At 47.9% G+C, this 24,092-nt stretch overlaps 2 protein-coding genes across 39 annotated transcripts in view; one reads left to right on the top strand and one right to left on the bottom strand.

Moving 5' to 3' along the window:
• The window catches only part of EVC (EvC ciliary complex subunit 1), a 119,143-nt gene extending 100,514 nt beyond the window's left edge, over nt 1–18,629 (bottom strand). For 18 of the 23 annotated variants that reach the window (XM_063809336.1, XM_054682725.2, XM_054682728.2 and 15 more), the window contains exons 1-3: nt 18,246–18,629; nt 10,425–10,550; nt 401–484 (exon numbers count right to left, since the gene is read on the bottom strand). In XM_063809336.1, coding sequence (XP_063665406.1) covers nt 401–484; nt 10,425–10,550; nt 18,246–18,419 — 384 coding nt within the window. In that variant the 5' untranslated portion in view covers nt 18,420–18,629. The remainder of the gene's footprint in view (nt 1–400; nt 485–10,424; nt 10,551–18,245) is intronic. The other 5 variants (XM_517090.9, XM_009447305.5, XM_063809342.1 and 2 more) reach the window with 3 other exon arrangements.
• A 1,623-nt stretch (nt 18,630–20,252) lies between these two features.
• EVC2 (EvC ciliary complex subunit 2) overlaps nt 20,253–24,092 on the top strand; it is a 147,957-nt gene continuing 144,117 nt past the window's right edge. For 6 of the 16 annotated variants that reach the window (XR_010156411.1, XR_010156410.1, XR_010156412.1 and 3 more), the window contains exon 1: nt 21,050–21,509. Coding sequence is in view for 10 of the 16 variants with exons in the window: in XM_009447300.5 (XP_009445575.2) it covers nt 21,282–21,509 (228 nt within the window). In the remaining 6 variants the exon portion in view is untranslated. The other 10 variants (XR_010156413.1, XM_009447302.5, XM_009447303.5 and 7 more) reach the window with 8 other exon arrangements.

Here is a 24,092-nt window from a genome sequence, read left to right as displayed (position 1 = left end):
GCATGACAAATACTTAACACAACACTGGCCCTGTCCACATAAGTGTTCAGTAAGTGCCAGCTGCTGGCATTATTAGTCCAGGGCTCTGTGAATGAGGATTAGCGCTCAGACCTGAGTCGGTATCAGTGTTTGTATTAGTGTTAAAAAGGCAGAGAGGGAGCTGTCCTACTGTGCTGTTACCTCGTGTCCCTGGGGATACAAGGAACCATGGAACTTCCGTACCGTGGTTACCATGGGCATGTCCTGTTCCTGAGCCTCAAAACTATCCCTACTAAAATGACTTGCCATAAAACCCTCAAACAGGACCAAACATCACACAGTTAATCCCCCCACTTTCCTCCCAATCTCTGGCACATGACGGAAGTAACTGGCTTTCTATGATGGAGCTCAGGACTCTCACCCGGAACTTCTGATTGATGGGGTAGATGACTTTGGCCTTCAGGGCGAATGCTGTGATATTGCTGTTGGAAGGCGGCTCACATTCCTGGGAGGGAAAGACACAAACGGCATGGGAAACTTTCTGTAAAATGAAGGATAAGTTGTCAAGTTTTTCCAAAATGCCACATCCCATTTGTAATAGCAGCCTCAGAAAGGGACCATGATAGGCACATTTAGATTCATATTAGCTCTTCCTTGCCAGAAGGAAAATGGATGGATGGGTGGACAAACAGATGGATGGATAGATGGATGGATGGGTGAATGAATGGGTGGGTGGGCAGATGGATAGACGGGTGGATGGATGGATAGGTAGACAGATGAATAGATAGGTGGTTGGATGGAAGGATGGACAGACAGATGGGTGAATGAAAAGGTGGAGAGATAGATGGGTGGATGAAAAAATAGATGGGGATATGGACAGATGGATGAACAGACAAATGCTATCATAAGAGAATGGCACAATGTTCATTTAATTACAATTCTTCAGCTTTGGAAGAAACAAGGATTTGAATAACTTAAGACTAATTAACAAGAGAGTCTCCTAAGGAATTAGAAAAAGCAAACACACAGAATAATTTTAGCATTGCCAGGGGTATAAGCACATGCAGTCATATTCACACACAAGAGTTGGGATTAGACCCTTAAACAAAAGGAAGTGGTTGGGCAAGTCTTCTAACTTCTCTGAACCTCAGTCTTCCCAGATAGTAAACCAGCAGAGTATCTGCCCTCGAAGACCACATTCATGAAGCACCCTGCTGAGTCACTAGAAAAGAGAAGAAACTTTAGGAAATAAAGGGTATTAAATTAGGAAAAGAGGAAGTCAAATTGTCCCTGTTTGCAGACGACATGATTGTATATCTAGAAAACCCCATTGTCTCAGCCCAAAATCTCAAGCTGATAAGCAACTTCAGCAAAGTCTCAGGATACAAAATCAACGTACAAAAATCACAAGCATTCTTATACACCAACAACAGACAAACAGAGAGCCAAATCATGAGTGAACTCCCATTCACAATTGCTTCAAAGAGAATAAAATACCTAGGAATCCAACTTACAAGGGATGTGAAGGACCTCTTCAAGGAGAACTACAAACCACTGCTCAAGGAAATAAAAGAGGATACAAACAAATGGAAGAACATTCCATGCTCATGGGTAGGAAGAATCAATATCGTGAAAATGGCCATACTGCCCAAGGTAATTTACAGATTCAATGCCATCCCCAACAAGCTACCAAGGACTTTCTTCACAGAATTGGAAAAAACCACTTTAAAGTTCATATGGAACCAAAAAAGAGCCCGCATCGCCAAGTCAATCCTAAGCCAAAAGAACAAAGCTGGAGGCATCACACTACCTGACTTCAAACTATACTACAAGGCTACAGTAACCAAAACAGCATGGTACTGGTACCAAAACAGAGATATAGATTAATGGAACAGAACAGAGCCCTCAGAAATAATGCCGCATATCTACAACTATCTGATCTTTGACAAACCTGAGAAAAACAAGTAATGGGGAAAGGATTCCCTATTTAATAAATGGTGCTGGGAAAACTGGCTAGCCATATGGAGAAAGCTGAAACTGGATCCCTTCCTTACACCTTATACAAAAATCAATTCAAGAAGGATTAAAGACTTAAACGTTAGACCTAAAACCATAAAAACCCTAGAAGAAAACCTAGGCATTACCATTCAGGACATAGGCATGGGCAAAGACTTCATGTCTAAAACACCAAAAGCAATGGCAACAAAAGCCAAAATTGACAAATGGGATCTCATTAAACTAAAGAGCTTCTGCACAGCAAAAGAAACTACCATCAGAGTGAACAGGCAACCTACAAAATGGGAGAACATTTTCCCAACCTACTCATCTGACAAAGGGCTAATATCCAGAATCTACAATGAACTCAAACACATTTACAAGAAAAAAACAAACAACCCCATCAAAAAGTGGGCGAAGGACATGAACAGACACTTCTCAAAAGAAGACATTTATGCAGCCAAAAAACACATGAAAAAATGCTCATCATCAATGGCCATCAGAGAAATGCAAATCAAAACCACAATGAGATACCATCTCACACCAGTTAGAATGGCAATCATTAAAAAGTCAGGAAACAACAGGTGCTGGAGAGGATGTGGAGAAATAGGAACACTTTTATACTGTTGGTGGGACTGTAAACTAGTTCAACCATTGTGGAAGTGAGTGTGGCGATTCCTCAGGGATCTAGAACTGGAAATACCATTTGACCCAGCCATCCCATTACTGGGTATATACCCAAAGGACTATAAATCATGCTGCTATAAAGACACATGCACACGTATGTTTATTGCAGCACTATTCACAATAGCAAAGACTTGGAACCAACCCAAATGTCCAACAATGATAGACTGGATTAAGAAAATGTGGCACATATACACCATGGAATACTATGCAGCCATAAAAATGATGAGTTCATGTCCTTTGTAGGGACATGGATGAAATTGGAAATCATCATTCTCAGTAAACTATTGCAAGAACAAAAAACCAAACACCGCATATTCTCACTCATAGGTGGGAATTGAACAATGAGATCACATGGACACAGGAAGGGGAATATCACACTCTGGGGACTGTTGTGGGGTGTGGGGAGGGGGGAGGGATAGCATCGGGAGATATACCTAATGCTAGATGACGAGTTAGTGGGTGAAGCGCACCAGCATGGCACATGTATACATATGTAACTAACCTGCACAATGTGCACATGTACCCTAAAACTTAAAGTATAATAAAAAAAAAAAAAAAAAGAAAAGAGAAGAAACTCATCAGTGGGCTGCTTTGCATAGTGGCACAACACACCACTGTCAAATCCTGCTCAGGAATCACCTCCCCTGACTCATTAATAAGAAGCTGGATGGACTTATCCATGGCCTGCCCTATATCCCCACATCCTCTGCATCTCTCTCCTCTTGGGTCATCCTCACCCCAGCCCTGCACTTTGTAAAGTCAGCGCTGAATCAATGCTTTGGAAACAACCAGATAGTGAATGAAGATAAGCAGACAGGCAAGCCCAAAGCCTGGCGCTGCAGACCATGAGAAATCTCTACTGGGCAATTCTGAACACACTGATGGAAGAAAACTGCATCTGTGTCAATCCAGGTGCTTCTCAACCATGTCTTGAAGAGTGAGCTCCATCACCAATGACCGATTTCCAATCACAAAGTTCACCTTGGAATAAGACACCCTATTGTGGGAAACACAGGATTGATCACTTGCTCCTAATTTGAGGTGCTGACACAGCCTCCACTGAGCCAGCACTGTGGCCTAGATACGTCTCCAGGAAGAGCTGCACCGTGATGCCCTGTGAGCAACACGGGAGGGACGCTCCACACCAGGGGCTCCTGTTCTTGTCGTTTCTCTGTACCTTACAACTCACAAAAAGACTTGGGTGACAAGAATGGGGGAAGACCCCTCATTATTCCTTATATAAAATTAACTCAAGATGGATTAAAGACTTAAATGTAAAACCCAAAACTATAAAAACCCTAGAAGAAAATCTAGGCAATACCATTCAGGACACAGGCACAGGCAAAGATTTCACGACAAAAATGCCAAAAACAACCGCAACAAAAGCAAAAACTGACAAATGCGATCTAATTAAAGAGCTTCTGCACAGCAAAAGAAACTATCATCAGAGTGCAAGACAATCTACAGAAGGGGAGAACATTTTTACAATCTACCCATCTGACAAGGGTCTAACATCCAGAATCTACGAGGAACTTAAACAAATTTACAAGAATAAAACAACCCCATTAAAAAGTGGGCAAAGGACATGAACAGACATTTCTCAAAAGAAAACATTCACGTGGCCACCAAACATATGAAAAAAAGCTCAGCATCACTGATCATTAGAGAGATGCAAATCAAAACCACAATGAGATACCATCTCATGCCAGTCAGAATGGTGATTATTAAAAAGTCAAGAAACAACAGATGCTGGTGAGGCTGTGGAGAAAAAGGAGAACTTTTACACTGTTGGTGGGAATGTAAATTAGTTCAACCATTGTGGAAGACAGTGTGGCGATTCCTCAAAGAGCTAGAAGCAGAAATGCCATTTGTCCCAGCAATCCTTTTACTGGGTATCTACCCAAAGGAATAGAAATCATTCTATTATAAAGATACATGCATGTGTATGTTCATTGCACTATTCACAATAGCAAAGACATGGAATCAACCCAAAAGCCCATCCATGATAGAGTGGATAAAGAAAATGTGGTACATATACACTACGGAATGCTATGCAGTCATAAAAAGGAACAAGATCGTGTCCTTTGCAAGGGCATAGATGGAGCTGGAAGCCATTATCCTCAGCAAACTAACACAGGAACAGAAAACCAAACACCGCATGTTCTCACTTATAAGTAGAAGCTAGACAATGAGAACACATAGACACATTGGGTTGGGGGAACAACACACACTGGGGCCTGTCAGGGGCGAGGGGAGGGAGAGGATCAGGGAGAATAGCTAGTGCATGCTGGGCTTAACACCTAGGTGACGGGTTGATCTGTGCAGCAAACCACCATGGCACACGTTTACCTATGTTACAAAGATGCACATCCTGCATATGTACCCCAGAACTTAAAATAAAAGTTGAAGAAAAGGTTTCAAGAAGTAAAAAAAAAAATAACAGGGAAAACCACCAACGTACGCTACCTCCCCAAGCTTCCAAGGACCCTGCCACAGAGGTCACTGTCTCCACTTCCAGACAGAGAAAATGAGTCACAGAGAGGTGAAGTCATGTGCCCAAGGCCACACAGCTAATCATCGCTAGAACTGGGATCTCAACTCAGCTTTGCTGGCCCCAGGTCCGCCCTCTTTAGCCCATGCCATGCTGGCTCTGTCAACATGATGTGAATAACAGCAAGAGTAAGTGCCATGAAGTTTAAAGGGAAGTGGGGGTTCGTGGAGAAGATCCCTGAGCTTGGCTTCACCGTGTTCAGAAACCTATATCAGATACTGAGGCACCGCGCACTCCCACATCCCAAGTCCCCACATCCAACCGACCACCAATCCCATTAATTTAACCTCCTACATCTCTCTCGAATCCATGGCCCTGGCCTATGCCTCCAGCGTATTTACCCTGAAGGGCTGCAATCACTTCCTAACCAGCTCCTCATCCATGTATTGAGGGTCTACCGTCTCCAGCCACCTTATGCATGTTTGCCCATTTAATTATCACACATCTGTCAGCTTGGGGAGGTGGGGACTATTATTATCATGCCCACCTTATGGGCTGCGAACTGAGGATCAGAGGTTAACACCTTCCAATTCATTCTCCCTGTGGGAATCTAATGATCTTTTGAACATGAATTTCCATCGATGTGCCTCTTAAAATCCTTCCTGGCCTCCCTCTGACCTGAGGGTACAGAGCCTGGCCTGCTCTCAATCCCCTGCATTCTGGCCCACTTTCTGCTTGGAGTTTTGTCAGTGAACAAGGAATGGCAGGAAGATGGAAAAGGCTGAACTCAGGACTCATTTGCGGAGTCCATTGCAAAATGAAAATGGGGATTCTTATTTAATAATGATCAAGAATTTCAAGATAGTGACAGCAGAGTCCACCAGCCAAGAGTGGGCCTATCTGAGCGTGGTCCCTGTGACCTCACAGGTCACACCCAGGACACCAGCCCTGGCTGACTGTCCAGGGGAGACACATTTGCTCAAGGGAAAGATACAAAAGCAAAAGGGCCCTGTGCATTTGTAAACTTCCTACAAACAGGGGAGAAAAGAAACGACAAAGAAAAGGGTGACCATGAGAGAAAAGCAAAATCCCTGCTTCCCAGGAGTTGATCTTCAAGGGGGGAATACAAAACAAAAACCTAATTATGAAAAGGAAAGGGCCAGGCACGGTGGCTCACACCTGTAATCCCAGCACTTTGGGAGGCCAAGGCGGGCAGATCGCGAGGTCAGGAGTTTGAGACCAGCCTCACCAACATGGTGGAAACCCGCCTCTACTAAAAAATACACAAATTAGCTGGGTGTGGTGGCACATGCCTGTAATCCCAGCTACTCAGGAGGCTGAGGCAGGAGAATCACCTGAATCCAGGAGGCAGAGGTTGCAGGGAGCCGAGATCGCACCACTGCACTCCAGACTGGACAAGAGAGTGAGACTTCATCTCAAAAAAAAAAAAAAAGAAGGAAAGGATGTTGGTGCGGGGTCCACCCAAGACCTGTAGGCGCAGCACCTGGGGATGGAGGAGCCGGGAAATGGGCATCAGAAACACATCCCAGCTGGCAGGAAGGCTCCACCTGATCTGTCTACCTGCAGACTGCAACCCCTGCAGGGCCAGCCCAAGGACGGTCATGGTCTTTGCCAGGGGATGAAGGATGCAGGAGCATGTGACACCTGAAATCAGGGAAGGAGCGGGCTCTGCTACCTGAACAGGAGCCACTGCCTTTAGTTTTTTAAAGCTCTCCTCATTAAGGTCAGGTGTCCTCCAAATTCTGAGAGTCTCCCCAGCTGAAGCAATACAATTATTTAGAAAATTGGTTGCAGCGAAATCTACAAGGTAAAACTTCCTCAGCTGGAGCAATGCAATTATTCAGAAAATTGGTTAAAGTATAATTGCAGGAAATGAAAAACCATTTCCATCACCAATATAAAGGGGTTCTTTTCAGAGAATGCATAAATGCATCCTTAAAGGCTCTACCCACTCTCCCTCCCTCCAAAGCAAATGAGTGGAATGGAGAGACGGAGGCTGTGGAATAGCATGCCTCAGAGCCTTCTGGAATTTTCTGTTTGTTTTTGGCTGAGATGAGTTGTTCATTAAACAGAGGTCATCCAAGGCGTGGCAGGAACCACAAGGCCCTGGTTTTCTGTGCACTAGAGGACAAGAAAGTTATAGCTCGACCCACTGGGCCAAAGCAGCCCTGACCACATATTTTGACAAGCTCAGTCTGCAGAAAGCAAAAGCATTCTGACAAGCCAGTCACTGGAACAAGGAGATCTTTCACTTAACCCTTGGCAATTATTAGCTTGATAATGGGCATCTGCTAGGTGTAGCTGAATGGTGAACAAGACATTACTAGGCAGAAAAAAATAACCTTACAGTGGGGTAGAAATATTTAGGCCCCCCTGCAAACACTGATTGAGCACTTATTCTGTGGCAGGAACGTTCACACGCATTAACTCAGCCCTGGGTGACTCGGGAATGGCAGGGGGAGCACCATCACTGCTGTCATTATAAATGAGAAACTTGAGGCTCAGACAGGTTATGCTTCCTGCCCAACATCACACAGCAAACATGTGGCAGAGCTGGGACTGGGTTCCAGGATTCTAGGTCCCAAAGCCAGATGTGTTTTCATCACATTCAAGGGTACCCTATGTGTGAGCAGCATTGTTTAACAGCTTTATTAAGATTTAATTCACACACCCTGCAGTTCACTCATGTATACTATTTCATAGTTCTCCCTATCTTCAGATATGTGCAGCCATCACTATATTCAACTTTATTTATTTATTTTGAGACAGAGTCTTGCTCTGTCACTTAAGCTGGAGTGCAGTGGCACAATCTCAGCTCATGGCAACCTCCGCCACCTGGGTTCAAGCAATTCTCCTGCCTCAGCCTCCTAAGTAGCTGGGACTACAGGCATGCACCACCACACCCAGCTGATTTTTGTATTTTTACTAGAGATGGGGTTTCACCATGTTGGCCAGGCTGGTCTCAAACTCCTGACCGTAAGTGTCTGCCGGCCTCAGCCTCCCAAAATGCTGGGATTACAGGCATGAGCCACCATGCCCAGCCTATAGTCAACTTTAGAACATTTTCATGGCATCAAAGAGAAACCCTGTCCTCTTTCACTGTCACCCCATCCCTCCCTTTCCTCTGCCGCAGCCCCTGGAAACCACTAATCTACTTTCTGTCTGTATAAATCTTCCTATTCTAGACATTTCACAGGAATGGAATCCTATAACATGTGGTCTTTTGTGAGTGGCTTCTTTCATTTAGCATGTTTTCTAGGTTCATTCAGGTTGTAGCATCCATCGGCCCTTCATTTTATTTTATGGCCAAATAACCTTCCAATGTCTGCATATATCACATTTTATTTTTCCAGTTTTTCTATTTGGGTTGTTTCCACATTTTGGCTATTGTGAATAGTGTTGCTTTGAACATTTGTGTACAAGTTTTTGGGTGGACATGTTTTCACATCTGTCAGCAGATTCTAGTAGTGTGAGAGGGTGGGAGGGGGCACAGCAGTAGAGACAGAGGAGGGGAAGAGAGACACAGAGACAGGGAGATGCCATGCACCTGCAGCTCACATACTGTCACAAAGATGCACACAGAAAGACCCACAGAGACACATGAGAGAGTGATGGACTGGGACATACACAGACACACATGGAGAGGCAAGCACACAGTGTCAGAGACAGCACAGGGCACGTTCAAATAGGGGCTCAATCAGTGTTTGCAGGGAGACCTAAGTCTTTTTACCCTGCTGTAAAGTTAACTCATATTTTCCTGCCTAGTAATGTCTTACCTGTTCACTATTCAGCTACACCTAGCAGATGCCCATTATCAAGCTAATAATTACCAAGGGTAAAGTTAAAGATCTGCTTGTTCCAGACTCATCTCCTGCAAGCCATGTCCCGGGATAGCAGCAGAGGCTTCCCCATCTCTCCCCCCGTCCACGTTGGCCAAGGGCAGGGCAATGCCTCCCTCTACAGGGATCCCACCAGCCAGGGAGGGAGATGCAGGGCTGGCGCAAAAGCTGATTGTTCAGAGTAACTAGAAGCTGAGCCCTACTGACTTCGGACCTTTGGGGAAATCCGTTTTTAAATCCCGAGCCCACTTTCTTCTGTGGTAAGCTAAGGCTGCGGAACAGGATGGAACAGGTTGGAAAGGAGCAGAGGCTAGAAGTCGGGTGTGGGGACGCAGCACTCCGGAGCAGGGGCCTGGAAAACCCAAGGACAAATATCAGCTTGGCTACTCCCCCAGCTGCAGGACTCAGGAAAGCAGCCTACCTCTGAGCCTTGGCTTCCTCATCTGGAAAATGGGAATATAAATCAGATCAGCCTCACGTGGCTGCTGAGAGAAGGGCATGAGATCATTCACGTGAGTGTTGGCATCACTCACAGGTGAGAGGTGTAAAACTGCCTGGCATGAGTGATGCTAAAAAATAATGCTAGCTCCATCTCTTCCCCTTATTCCAGAAGATGAAGCCTGCAGTACTTTCTAGGGGACAAGGAGGTGACTAGAAATGTCACATCCTCTCCACCCACGGGGCTCACCCAGAAAGCTATGTTCTGTGGATAGAGTAAGGGTTCCAGGAAGGCAGGAAAGAGAATTTTTTTAACATCTCTTCCAGAGGCCCAGCACCCCCACCCCTAGAGATTTAATTAAAGGAATTAAAATGAAATGAAAATAAACAGACTTATGCACCAACATTCATAGTAGGCTTATTCATCACAGTCAAATTCTGAAAACAGCCCGGTCCGCCAATGAAATACACACAAATGGTGAGCAATCAACAAAGTGTGGCACATCCACACAGTTGACTGCCACTGAGCAATAAAAATGGGCGAATTATTGATACACACAACGAAAGGGAAACATCTTAAGGCATTCTGTGGAGGGAACACAGGCACAGAACAGCACAATTCCATTTGCATAAGGTTCTAGAACTGCAGAACCAATCAATGGAAATCCCATGCATGGGCACCTCTGGAAGTGTGTGGGGGCGGGAAGTGACCAGAAAGGGGCACTAGAGGACTTGCTGGGTGATGAAAACATTCTCGGGGGGTATTTGTTCTAAGGGGTATGCAATTGTCAAAACTCATCAAACTGTAAAACCTAAAGTCTGCGCATCTGACTGTATGTAAATTATGCCTCAGAAAAGCAGCCCATTGGGAAACTATATCTGTCAGAGGCTTGTCTACATGACACCCGGCTTCCAGGGGGAATACCCCACCTCCCACATGTGCCTCCACAAACAAACACCAACACCAAGCTTACATCAACAGCTTCCTTGTCCTTCGACATCTGCACTTCTCTCTTCCTCCTCCTCGATGGGGAGCCAGTTTCCGAGGGGGTCTGTGCATTAGACTCCAAATTCTTGAGCAGATTTTGAGTGTCGTCTTTCTAAAACCCGAAGGTCAGGAGTTGGGGGTGGATAGAAACACAACATTGAGGTCAGTCGGCCTGGTCCCCACCGTGACTTTTGCCAGTCAACTCCCCCAGTCCAGCAGCCACTTCTGCTCGCCTCTGTGCTTCTCAAGCTTGGTCTTCTGTGTGTGATGCCTCCCACCCCACGTGGGGTCCGCTACACGTCCTTCAAGACTGCACAGGCCACCTTCCTGAGAGGTTCCCCTAAGGCCTCCAGAATGCCCCATTTCAGTGCACCCTCAGGACTTGAGGCAAGAGGCAGAGCAAAGCTCGTTCCATTTTTCTTCTAGGTTGGGGACCCCATTGGACTGGGAGCTCTTTGGATTTAACAACTAAGCATGGGAAATGGCACATGCATATAATTTTCCTGTTGATCTTGATCATTCTATTGAATGGTTTTTAAGACAACATGTTAGGTGACCTTAAGTTATAGAATAGTTTCTATTCTGAACTACAATGAATGCTCATTATTTATGGATTCTGTATTTGCCAATTCCTGTACTTGCTAATATTTATTTAGAACCCCCAAACCAATGCTCATGGCGCTTTTACAGTTATTCACAAATACACGCAGAGCATGAACAATCTGAGTTGCCCAGCATGCACGTGCTCAGTTGAGATGGAACAAAGTAGCACTCTGCCTTCCTGTCTCTGCTCTCATGCTGTAAACAAACATTCTTTTCATACTCTAGTAGCAGTTTTTGCATTTCTGTGCTTTTTCTCGGTGACCTTACTGTTTAAAATAACCACCAAACACAGTGCAGAAGTGCTGTCTAGTCTCCCGAAACACAAGAAAACTATGACATGCCCTCTGGAGAAATGGGTGTGTTACAGAAGCTTCATTCAGGTGTGAGTTACAGTGCTGATGTCTGTGAGTCCAATGTTAATAAATTAAAAATATCTATTAAATAAGATATCTTTAAACAGAACCATACATAAAACTATGCTATGTATTGACTGGTTAATGGAAATGTTGTGACCAGAGGCTTGTAGGAACCTAACCCTGTTTTCCCCCCAGGAACAACGGTTCAGTGTTCGCTAATGCTGTGTTCTCAGTGAGTTTACAGAACATAACTACCATGAATAAGGAGAGTAGACTATATTTAAAACTCTGTTATCCTAGACACTTCTCAACTTCCCCTTTAATCACTACCTGCTCATGAATATAATCTTTGAACTAAAGAAACATCACCAGTTTGTCACTGAGTTAATCAGCTACTATTATCGAGCATCTGCTTTGTGTCAAGCCTTGTTCTAGGTACTGGGAATAGAGTAACGAACAAAATACACAGCCTCTGCTTTTGTGGCATTGACATTGCAGTGAGAGAAGAAAGAGGCAAACAAATGAAAAAATACATAGCAATTCAGGGACAATCATGTCCTAGAGTAACAGTGGAGGGTGGGGGAATGAAGGATGATGGCAGACAAAGTCTCTTGGAGAAAGCGGCATTTGAGAAGGAACTTAAAAGAAGTGAGGCCATGAGCCATTGAGATATCTCAGGGAGGAGCATTCTAGAGACAGAATAGCAAGTGCAAAGGCCTTGGAGGCAGGCCCATGCTGGGCATAGAGAGAAACCTGTGTAGATGCAGCAGTCTGTCGTGGGTCTTGGGGTAGATGATGAGGCCAGAGATTTGGGGGGTTGTTTACTAACCATAGCAGGCCAGTACAAGGGTCCTGCAAAGAAGAACCCAGTCAGATAGTCCCACAGTAAAGACATCGAGGAAAAAATATATATATCCCACAGAGGGAGCATCACTTGAAAATGTCTAGAGGGTCACCAGCCATTTGAGGACAGACTCTAATATGAAAGATAAAATCCAAAACAAATAAAAGGAAAAAGCAAGCAGGGAACGCACTACACAGGGAAAAAAAACTTTAAACAAATAAACAACTAAAATATTATCAGAGAGATCACAGAAGGTATTCCGTTCATAAAATAAGAACAGGGTAGAACATTCTCAGAACAAAAAAATGACTCTTCAAAATTGAAAATATGAAAAACTCAATACAAGTATAAAGTTGAGAAACATCTCTCCAAAGATAATGTAAAAAAGACAAAGAGAATCGAAGTGAGAGACAAAGACTAAGATTGGAAGCCCAATTCAACCTAAAAAAGTGATACGAGTTCTTGGAAGAAGAAAACATATAAAAGGAAAAGAATCATCAAAGAAATCAAGAAAATGATTCTCGATCAAAAGGACGTTCCAAATGCCTGGCACCGTGGATGACAAATGACTTTCACCAAGACCATCGTGGTGCAATTTCATTTACTAGGAGCAAAGGTAAAGGTTCTTTAAGATTCTACAGAGGAACAAAAGGAAAAGAGGTTTCGTGTAAGGTATCAAGGATCAGAATAGAATCAGTTTTCTCAACAGCAACCATGGAAATTATGAGATGAAGCAGAGTCCCCCCTTTTTAAGGGCCTGCAAATCCCCTGCCCTAAGCCTGGAAATAAAGGAAAATCCTGACTTTCTTCAAGGGAAATTATCAGCAACTTGATAAGCAAGAAGGTAATAGTCGCCTAAAACAATAGCCAAGGAAGTTAGAGTCAGGAGATGTTTGGTTTCCCTGCAGAAACTAAAGATAACATCTTAACATACGTCCCTGAGTTGTTTTTCAGAAACCTGGACCCCCATCCAATGGATCCACTCTGAGGATCCATGGCTAAGGTCCTCAGCTGCCCCTTATCTGAGATCTGAACTCTGAGCACCATTCTTTGTTCTAAAGCTCTTCCTGGGGAGCCCAGAGGAAGTCATGACCAGGAGCCTGAGCTAAGGTTCTTTTCTGCCGAACCTACATTTTAAAACAAAGCTTCTCTTCCTTGACAAAATTGCAAATCAGAAAATCTTTGAATCTACCTCTGACCTGCAAGCCTCCACTTCAAGATGTCTGGCCCTTTTAGGCCAAAACCAGTTGTAACCTTCATGTATTGATTTACAATTTTGCCTGTAACTTCTGCTTTCCTGAAATTTACCTCTACCTTTAAAAACCTCACCTGGAAGTCATCAGGGAGGTCAGGATTTGAGCATGAGCTGCCTAGTCCTCCTGGCTTGGTGCCCTGTGAATAAACACCTTCCTTTTTACCACTATAAAACCTCAGTGTCGCTATCTGGTCTTACTGTGCCAGGTGAGTGGAACCCAGTTTGGTTCTACAACAGCTAGAAGACAATGGAGGCCGGGTACAGTGGCTCACGCCTGTAATCCCAGCACTCCGGGAGGCCGAGGCAGGTGGATCACGAGCTCAGGAGTTCGAGACCAGACTAGCCAACATGGTGAAACCCCATCTCTACTAAAAATACAAAAATTAGCCTGGGCATGGTGGCGCATGCCTGTAGTCCCAGCTACTGGGGAGGCTGAGGCAGAAGAATTGCTGGAACCCAGGAAGTGGAGGTTGCAGTGAGCCGAGATTGCACTACTGCACTCCAGCCTGGGTGACAGAGCGAGACTCTATCTTCAAAAAAAAAAAAAAAAAAAAAAGGACAATGGAAAAATGCCTTCGAAATTCTGGAGGAAAATTATTCCCAATCTAATTATTCTTACCAAATTAAGTATAAAGATAGAAGAATATATTTTCAGACATAGAAGTTCTCAAAAGAGTTGCATCCATCCCTTTTTGAAAAAGCTACTGAAGGATGTGCATGCAATGAAATTAGCTAACAAAAGGGGAGTGCCAGGGAATCCCTGAAACAGGATTCAACCCAGAAGAGACGTGAGAAACTCCCAGCATGGTGAGTAGCTGTTTCTCAAACTTTAAGAACATGTAAATCACCAGGAGGGCTTATTAAACACAGCTTGCTGGACTCATCCCTAGAGATTCTCCTTCAATGAGTCTGGGGTAGAGCCCAAGAATTTGCATTTCTATCAAGCTCCCCAAGATATTGATGCTGCTGGTCTGGTCCACACTTTAGAGAGCTGTCTAGAGAATAACCAGCTCAAACTAGAGCTTGTCAGAATGTTTCTGGGAGAGATATTTTTCTCAAGAAGATAAAATGGATCAAATATCTAATGCATTCAAATGTCTTGAACACAAAGGCACATATGTGGGGGAGAGTTAAATGAATGATAAGTACACAGAATCTAAGCAAATGAAAAAACCGAGGCCAGATGTGGTGGCTCACACCTGTGATCTTGGCACTTTGGGAGGTGAAAGCAGGAAGATTGCTTGAGCCCAGGAATTTGAGACCAGCCTGGGCAACATGGCAAAACTCTGACTCTATGGAAAATAGAAAAAAAAAAAAAATTAGCCAGGCATGGTGGTGCAAGCCTGTAGTCCCAGCTACTTGGGAGGCTGAGGCGGGAGGATCACCTGAGCCCAAGAGGTCAAAGCTACTGTGAACTGTGATCATGCCACTGAACTCCAGCCCGGGCAATCAAGTGAGACCCTATCTCAAACAAAACAAAAAACAAACAAAAAACAAAAAAAGAGAATAGCTATTAATTTCAGGAAAAACAAAATGTTGTGCAAGAAAAGAAGGTATTCATAACCATAATTGATCCTTAACTTGCAGTAGATAATGTTTGTAGAATTGTAATAATGGAAACCCTGAATACAAATTTAACCAAATTCCCCTATAACCTCCGTATTGGGAGTGTGGTGGTGGTGTTGGGAAGAGTGGACATTTTATGGAGGAAGGGAGGCAAAAGAGCTAAGTCCTCTTCCTTTCCACAGTGGAGGGTCAACGGCTATTGCACGCAGCCAAAAAAAAAAAAAAAAAAAAAATGCAAGCAGCAGCAATATAGGTACATTATTTAGAAATGGGAAGTAAATTCCCAAAATAATCAGCTGAAAGAGTTAACAAGGCCACTGTTGAGAAGTAGAAAATGGGTGGGGCTATTGCTCCTTTTGAATTAATACTTTAAATTATGTGCATGAACAACTTTGATGTAAATAAAACAGGTTTAATGATGAAATAAGTTAAAATAACAAAATAAAACAAAAACAGCAAAACGAAAGCAGTGCAAGATAAAATTGTGACTTGGAACAGAGGAGGAGAACAAAGAGTACCCAGAAAGCAGGGAAGTACCTGATCTAGCGTGGAAGGTTAAGGCTTCCCTAGTTAAGAAGGTGATCTCTCTGGGTCCTGAGGGCTGAGCAGGATAGAGTCTGAGAAAGGACCGCGCAGGCGGAGAGAACAGATGTGCAGAAGTGCAGAGGTGTACGGGGAACAGCGAGGTGTCTTGAGTGGCTGGAGAGCAGGATGAGGCAAGTGGCTGGGCACCTGCGCATCAGGGTAGGTGCTCAGGGGAAGGTAAGCCACTGTATGCACTATGCTATAAAACTGGGCATTATCTTTATTTATTTATTTATTTTTTAGATGGAGTTTCATTCTTGATGCCCAGGCTGGAGTGCAATGGCATGATCTCGACTCACTGCAACCTCCACCTCCTGGGTTCAAGCGATTCTCTTGCCTTAGCCTCCCCAGTAGCTGGGATTACAGGCATGCACCACCACGCCTGGCTAATTTTGTATTTTTAGTAGAGATAGGGTTTCTCTATGTTGGTCAGGCTGGTCTCTAATTTTTTTTTTTTTTTTTTTTTTTGAGACGGAGCCTTGCTCTATCACCCAGGCTGGAGTGCAACGGTGCGATCTCGGCTCACTGCAACCTCCGCCTCCCAGGTTCCAGCAATTCTCCTGCCTCAGCCTCCTGAGTAGCTGGGATTACAGGCTCCTGCCGCCACGCCAGCTAATTTTTGTATTTTTAGTAGAGGCAGGGTTTCACCATATTGGCCAGGCTGGTCTCGAACTCCTGACCTCAGTTGATCAGCTCGCCTTGGCCTCCCAAAGTGCTGGGATTACAGGCATGAGCCACAGTGCCCAGCCTGGGCATTATCTTTTGCAGGCAGCCAGGAGTCACTGGAGGTCTTTAATCAGGATAATCATATTGTCTGACATACATTTTATAAATAAAAACTACAGGGAGGAGACAGGAAGAAAAGAATCTCATTAGAAAGAAGGTTGTTGCAAGGATCACATCAAACTGTAACAAAATCCTATTAGTCCTACTTTGAGCCACAGACCCCTCCATGGCTGCCACCCTGGTCTGAGCCACCATCACCCTCAACTGACTAGCTGTGCAAATCCAGATGGCTTGGTTAATCCCGGTAAGCCTCAGCTGACTCACCTAGCAAATGGGATACTAACCACCACCTCACCAGGTAGCAGATACTTAAGGCTCTAGCTTTGGGGTTCAAACCAACTAGGGTTGAAATTCAGCCCCACTGTTTACTCATCGTGGCACCCTGGACAAATAACCTTGCAGAGCATCCACTGCCTCACTGTAAATTGGGGATAATGGCAGTTCCTCCACCTCATGGGCTGGAGGATAAAGAACCAGATGTCTATAAACACTGCACAGGACACCCAGCCAAGTATCTGTGTGTTACTTCCCTTTCTCTCTCCATGCAACAAGCCAGCATCTCTTAGTGTCTCTTAATCACCAGCAGGATCTGACAACCCCCAACTCACCTACGAGCATCTTGCATTATCTCAGTTTCAGCCCTCATCAGCTCTTTGCGGTGTAATGCTCCCCAGGAGTCACCAAATTCCCCTATATTCTGAAAGAGCCTGTGCCTACATGGAAACCGCACAAGATCTGTCTCATCTTCCCACGGGCCAGAAATGGGGGCAGCAAGACCACGCCATCTTGTTTCTGATCGCGCAGACTTTACCCTCCTCCCACCCCAAAGAGGCAGAAGTTGCAAGGACCTAAAATAGTGGCCATACCACTATTGATGGAATGCCTGCCATATGCCAGGTGTTGCCATGCACAGCCAATTCCATGAGGGCCACTTGCATAGGAAGCATCCACTGGTCTCCTTCAGGCAGCCACCCCGACCCTCATCCATGCAGAACACAGTGGCTCTGGGGTTAGACACGTCTGTCACTTTAGTAAGTTACTTAACCTCTCTGTGCCTCAGTTTCCTCATCTGCAAAGCAGAGACAAACTGTTGTGGAGATTCATTGAGATCATTTAGGGAGAGGGTCTAGTTCAGTGCCTGGTACACAGCACTTAATAAACGCTAGCATTGCCAGTGTCCCATCGCAGACTCCCCATGCGGTGTCATAACCGATAGTTTACTTGCAAACTTGCAATTCGTCCTTCTCCTTGAGGCTGTGAACCTCAAGCAGGCAAGGCAGGGTCTCTACTGCTCATGAATGTGGTCCCTAGGCCAGTGACTGGCTGTAGAAGGTGCCCGAAAACTTTTACTGTGGGATGAATGAAAAAATGAACGCCAATGTGGCAGGTGGGACTCAGGCCAGGCGACGTAACCCACACCGCAAGGATGGAAGAGGCAGAAGCAGGAATAGGCATTCAGGCGTGGGAGCCCCAGCTGTCCTTCTGTCCACCATGGCGAGCAGGGCCAGCATCCTGTCCAAACCCTTGGCGCTGCAGATGAGGAGACCGAGGCGTGGCGCAGTTGGGCTGCTGTCTAGGATCACCCAACGGAGTGGGATGTAACAGGCACCGCAGGGGACCCCAGGCCAACGCCCTTTAGTCACGCCGACACCTCCCTCCTGGAGCAGAAGGGGAACCCGACGCCTAAGCGGTTGCGCGCGAAGTTCCCAACCAGGCTCAAGGAGTCGCAGAGCCGGGGCTCCGGGCCCGCAGGACCCAGAAGCCACGCGCCCCGCGCTCCCCGCCCCGCCGCTGTCTGCTCGGCCGACCCACCTGGTGTCGCGTGCGCTGGCGGCCCGCGCGGCAGCCAAGCCAGAGGCCGAGGCCCAGGCCGAGCGCGGCGCCCAGCAGCACGGCGGGGGCCAGCAGCGCGGGCGCCGGCCGCAGCGCGTCCCGCCCCAGCAGCAGCCGCGCGTCGCTCTTGCAGGCCGCCCCGCCGCGGGCCATCCGGGGCGCTCAGGCTGCCGCCCCGCCGCATCCCGCCGTCTGCTGCACCGTCCCCGCCAGGGCGGCGACGCGGGACTTTGAGCCCGGGCGGGCCAGGGGCGCCGCCCGCTCCGCACTTTCTGGCCTGTGCAGTCTCCCGACTCCTGCTTCTCTCCCCTTCCCTGCTTCGCCGAGCCGGAGGGAGGAGCCTGGATCACCGCTCAAAACTTTCAGACACCCCCGCCCCAGCCCTGCCCCTGCACTGAGCATGCCCAGAGACAGACGCGCCTCCCAGCCCCGGACCCTTCCGGAGGGCGGCCCGGTTTCCACCCCTTTAACTTTATTGAGGCTTAGAAGGCTCCTTTAACTTTATTGAGGCTTAGAATATGCTACGCATTTAGCTTAATGATCTCATTAACTTTCTCAATAACTCTCTGCGGTGGGTGCTCCGCCCATCCTCCTGATGAAGAAGCTGGGATCAATGCAATTCCAACCCCCTGCCCTTGCCCCTAACCTCTACCCATCAACCTTCCCGGGAACACACCGCCCTCCACGCCTCTGAACTTGCTCACGCGAAGACTCCTGTTTTAATCTTATTTTGTCCCAGGGAAGGTCGAGACAATGGGTGGAGACACCGTTACACTCAGTCTCCACTAGGAGGATGGGTAGAGGGACCCTTACACCCAGACCCCACTGAGACGATGGGTAGAGAGACCCTTACACCTAGTCCCCACTAGGACCAAGGGTAGAGAGACCCTTACACCCACTCCCCACTGAGACAATGGATAAAGAGACCCTTACACCCGCTCCCCACTAGGACCAGGACACTGCACCATCCTTCATTTACTCAGCACTTGGAGAGAATCTGTTGTGTGTATGTTGCAGGCTGGGGGATAGGCCAGCCACAAACCAGGCAGTGTCCAGGCTAGTGAGTATCTCACAGTTGTTTAGAGGGGTAAAAAATTAGAGGAGTTCATCACTGTGTTTTCTTTAAACAAACATTTATGGGGTAGCTACTAGATGTTTGCTTTTGTCCTGGTGCCTGGGTAAAGCACACATGCATGTGCATGACTGCACACTTGCACGCAGGGGCGCAGACACACACACACACACCTACCCTGTGGAGCTTAATTCCCTGTGTGGGCCGGGCTAGGGGACACCATGGGGATCTGCTTCAGCAGAGGAGGGCTTTGTCCTTTCAGCCTGGATGTCCAGCTTGTTTCTAGTTTGTTTCATCATTTCCTCATGGCAAGATGGGAACTGTTATCCAAATTCTTCACCTTTTTTTAATAAATGAAGAAACTGACAGCTGGAGAGGAGAGGTGACTCATTTGCAATTAAGGAGTGGGGCGGAATTCTTGTCTCATTTACACCTGTGTCTGGCTTCAGGGCAAACTCTCTGCTATGTGGAGCTTCTTATGTATTACCTTAGAAGCATCTCCAAGGTTCCTGGGGACATGTATGGGGGCAGTAACTTGACGCTCTTGTTTTACATTTCCATGAATGCTTAGGCTTTAGTTTTTAAAATGTGGTGTTTGGGCCAGGTGTGGTTGCTCACGCCTGTAATCCCAGCACTTTGGGAGGCTGAAGTGGAGGATTGTCTGAGCCCAGGAGTTTAAGACCAGTCTTGGCAACATAGTGAGACCCTGACTCCGTAAAAAATACTAATAAGATTTTTTAAATGTAGGGTTATTTGCTTTTTACTTTATCATAAAGTTGTTGACTATTAAATTAACCTTTAAATTACTGACTGTCAAACAACACCAACGGTCCAGCAACATGCTTGGCATTTAGCCTGTGGCCTTGTCTCATGCCTGACAGCTGCCACGTACCCCCTGGTGTGGGGAACTTGGCTTATAAATTCTCAGCCTCTCAAACCCCATGGCGTTGTCCATGTTAGGTCAGGAAAGGCCTGTCCTTGGATGGTCTGGGTTATGGGGAGAGAGGCTCCCAGGGGCCAGGCTTGCTGGCCTGAGACTTTAGACAGCCTAACAGCCTGCCCCGCAGGAAGGCTGGCGGGAGTGGAGCCCTCTCCCGTCAACAGGTGTCAGCTGTCACCCAGGACCTAGGCAGGGATGAGGAAGCACACAAAAGGCTCCACCAGTCCCCCTTTTTGTGTCTTTCTCCTCCTCCTCCTGCGTCCCTTGGCAAAGCAAATCCCTGTCCCCTCGGAGAGTTCGGGGAGAGCTTGCTTAGGGCTGCGACTTCAGACGCCAGCTCCCCTCTTTCTAGGTCCCCAGAGAGGTGGCCCAGCGCTGGCCTGTTTCCCACTGGGAATGCGAGGAGCACCCGGGCCGGCCCAGGGCTGACCCACAGCACGCTCGGGCAGTGGGTGCTCAGCTGGTCTGCATTGAACGCAACCGGAAGTGAGGGTCCTTTTCCTTCTCTGCGGCCACCCCCTCCTCCCCGAGCTTTCCTGAACCTTCTGGGTGCTCCAGGACTCCCGGCCCCGCGCTCCAAATGCTTCTCCGTTTTCTAAGCGGGGATGGGGAAACTCCGGATTCACATCCGTGTGTCAGGAAACCGTTCCCAGGGGAAGTGCGTCTGAGCTGAGGCTTACAGACCCAGGTAGGCGGTAGCGGAGGGGCCCTTGGGGTCCTGGTAACCTCCGGGAGCAGGAGAGTGACCCGCTCTGATTTGGTTTGGGCGCAAGCAAACCCAGGCCTGGCCGCCGGGCGCCTGGGCCGCGCCAACTCGCTCTCCCCCTCCCACGCCCGTCCGGCACCTCCTGGCCCGCCAAGCCCCAGATGCGGGTGTTTGTTCCAGAAAACTTTCGGCGGCGGCTCGCACTGAGCATGCTCGGCGGCGGGGCGGGCCTGGGGTCCGGAAGCTCCAGCGACTCGGCGGCACCCGCCGCTTTGAGGTAGCGGGTCCCGACAGGCGATGGACCCCTCGGGCTCCCGGGGGCGCCCCACGTGGGTGCTGGCCGGGGGCCTCCTGGCAGTGGCCCTGGCGCTGGGGGGCCGAGGCTGTCTCGGCGCCAGCTCACGTCCCCGCTGGCGCCCCCTCGGCGCGCAGCCACCCCGGGATCCCCAGGTGGCTCCTAGGTCTGGGCCCGGCCTGAGGACCCCTCCGGGGCGGAGCGGGGCGGGGCCCGAGAGCAGCACGCAGGTAAGGAGGGCACCACCCCAGGCTCCGGTCTGACTGTAGTGGTTTGACTTTGTCTACACCGGCGGTGGCAGGGAGGACCCTTAGTATTTCGCAAAGAATGAGGAAGGGAGGGCAGGATCTGAATAGGGTGCTTCGCGGCCCTTAGGTGTATCCCGCTCATGGCCAGAAAGCTTCGAGGGAAACTGGAGACCTTCCTCGGGGTGTGGCAGCTGCCGGCTTGGACTTCACCAGCGACCCGGGTTCGAATCCTGCTCTCCATTTTACGAGCTTCGACCTAGGGCAGGTCACTCCTGTGCCCCAGTTTCCTGATCGTTGAAACGGGGCCGTCCCGGCGTCCACCCCAGAGGGTGGAAGTGGATTAGATGAGCTCACATAAGCAGAGCCCCTTGCAGAGGCCAGCACTGGGAAATTGCAGCGGTTTTTAAAAGTGGGGACTCTTGGCTGGACTCTTAGGTGACTGAACTCTCCTGGCTGATGGATTTAGCCACTTCCTACTTCACCCTGGCCCTCCCTCTGTGGTCCTAAACTCGAAAGGCATGGATCCCTGGCTGTAGCCCTAGACTTGACCTCCCCCGACAAAGCTGGTCACCAGTCCTAGTGCCTTTTCCTCCAAATCAGCTCGGATGTCTGCCCCTCCTCCCTCCCCACTGCCACTCCCTGGCTTCAGGTCCCACCACTTCACTTCCAGCTCTTGGTGATGGTTTCCCCACGTCTCCCATCCATTTTCCCCCAGACCTCTGGGGTGGTCTGTCCTGGTAGACATCCTGCCACTCCTGTCCCATGCTGGCACTCTTCTCTCCACCTTATTGCCCCTGACAGCACACCCAGGCTCCTATTCCCAGGAATGCCCTGGTCAATGGTCTGGCCCATTGATGCTTCCCTGAGGTCCTCCCACCTCTCTCCTAGGGTGGTGGGTCGTGTCCTGCTGTGTTCTCTACCCCAGGACACTTGCGACACTGGCAGAGGTTTAGTCTCTTAAAAGAGACCCTGCTCCCTTTCTGTCTTTAGGTTTTCACTGGAAAAACGCCATGTCAGTGTCCTGAGCTTTCAAAAGCCCAATGACAGAACATGTTCCCTGGGTCCTTTCACTTGCATGTGCCCTGTGAGATGGGAGTATCTGGCCCGTTTTGCAGGTGACAAAACCAAGGCTCAGGGAGCCGCGTCCCCAGGCCTGTCCTGTGCTCTCTCCCTGGCCCCCAAGTTCAGAGCCTGCGTGCCTGGCCTCACCTGCTTTGCACAAGCTCTTCCTTCTGGGAAGCCAGTGTCAGAAGATCCTGGTGCACGTTGGGCTCTGTCAGCCACAGTGGTGTTGAGGGTGGTCCCTGCCAGAAGGGAGGGACAGTGCCTACTGGGAAGGGCCTGAAGCCATCTAGGACCGTGGTGGGTCTAGAGTACCTCACCCTCAAGGGCCGCCCCTGCCTTTGCAGGAATCTGGGAATGAGCACCTGTGTTCAGGTGCCCTTCGCATCTTGAGCACGTCCCCTGGGCCCTGGCCCTGCCCACGCCCATCCCAGCTGTCGATGGTACCAGCCTTCTTCCGTCTCTCTGGGCCTGTCTTGGATAGCCCTTCTGCACACTGTACAGGAAAGAGCTCTGGCCATGTGTGTCCCTGACTTGGCCACTGCCTCTTGTGGGGCCTGGGGCAAGTCACAGCCCTCAGGGTCTCTGCTTCCTCTTCTGAGCAATGGTGTAAGGGCTGTTCCCAGAGCACAGTTCCCGAAGGCACAGGTTAGTTCTTCCTATTGTAATTATTTGATGCCTTCATGTAATTACTTGGTGCCATCTATCTGTCCATCCATTCATTCAATATCTATCTATCTATCTATCTATCTATCTATCTATCTATCTATCTTTATTGCACCTTTGCTAAGTCCCATGCTGTGTGCAGGGGGCTGGGAGACCAATGCCTAATTGCACACCGTGATTGCTGTGAGGAGGAGGATGGGGAGCCGTGAGAGAGGGTGGAGGAAGGAGGTCATTTAGTCTGGAAGGTCAGTCGAGACTTGAAGGATGGGCAGGTTTAGCCAGGGAAGGAGTCAGGAGAGAACATCCCAAGTGGAGGAATCGTCATGGGTGTGGCCCGCATGTAGGAGGAGCTTGGCATATTCCAAGTCTCTGGCCCCCTGATGCTGGGACATCTCTCGGTGAGAACATTTACCACATTGTTTGGGCTGCTTGTCTGTTTCCTTTGCTGGACTGTGAGTTCCTGTGGGCAGGGATTTTACCTTTTTTAATTTCATCATTTGATGCCCACTGGGAATGCATTTTATTCCCCAGTGGTTCTTAAGGTGGGGCCCAGGGAATCCCTGGGGTCACTGAACCATTATAGGGGTCCACGGAGTCAGAGCTATTTTCACAGTAATACTGAGGTATTACTTACTTTTTCTACTCATTTTCTCACAATTGTGCAATGGGGTTTTCCAAGGTGACAGGAAGTGTGATGTTGCAGCAGATTTAATGTACAAGCAGATTTGAGGATCCAGCTCCTTCCATTAACTCAGACATAGATGAGGTTTGCAAAAATGTAAAAAAAATGCCATTCTTCTCACTTTTTTTATTTTAGAAAATAAAACAGTTTTAGTT

This window comes from Pan troglodytes, chromosome 3, assembly GCF_028858775.2.
Source record: "Pan troglodytes isolate AG18354 chromosome 3, NHGRI_mPanTro3-v2.0_pri, whole genome shotgun sequence".
Classification (NCBI taxonomy): domain Eukaryota; kingdom Metazoa; phylum Chordata; class Mammalia; order Primates; family Hominidae; genus Pan; species Pan troglodytes.
Note: the sequence above shows the minus strand (reverse complement) of the source record. Positions and strands in the feature narration are given on the sequence as shown.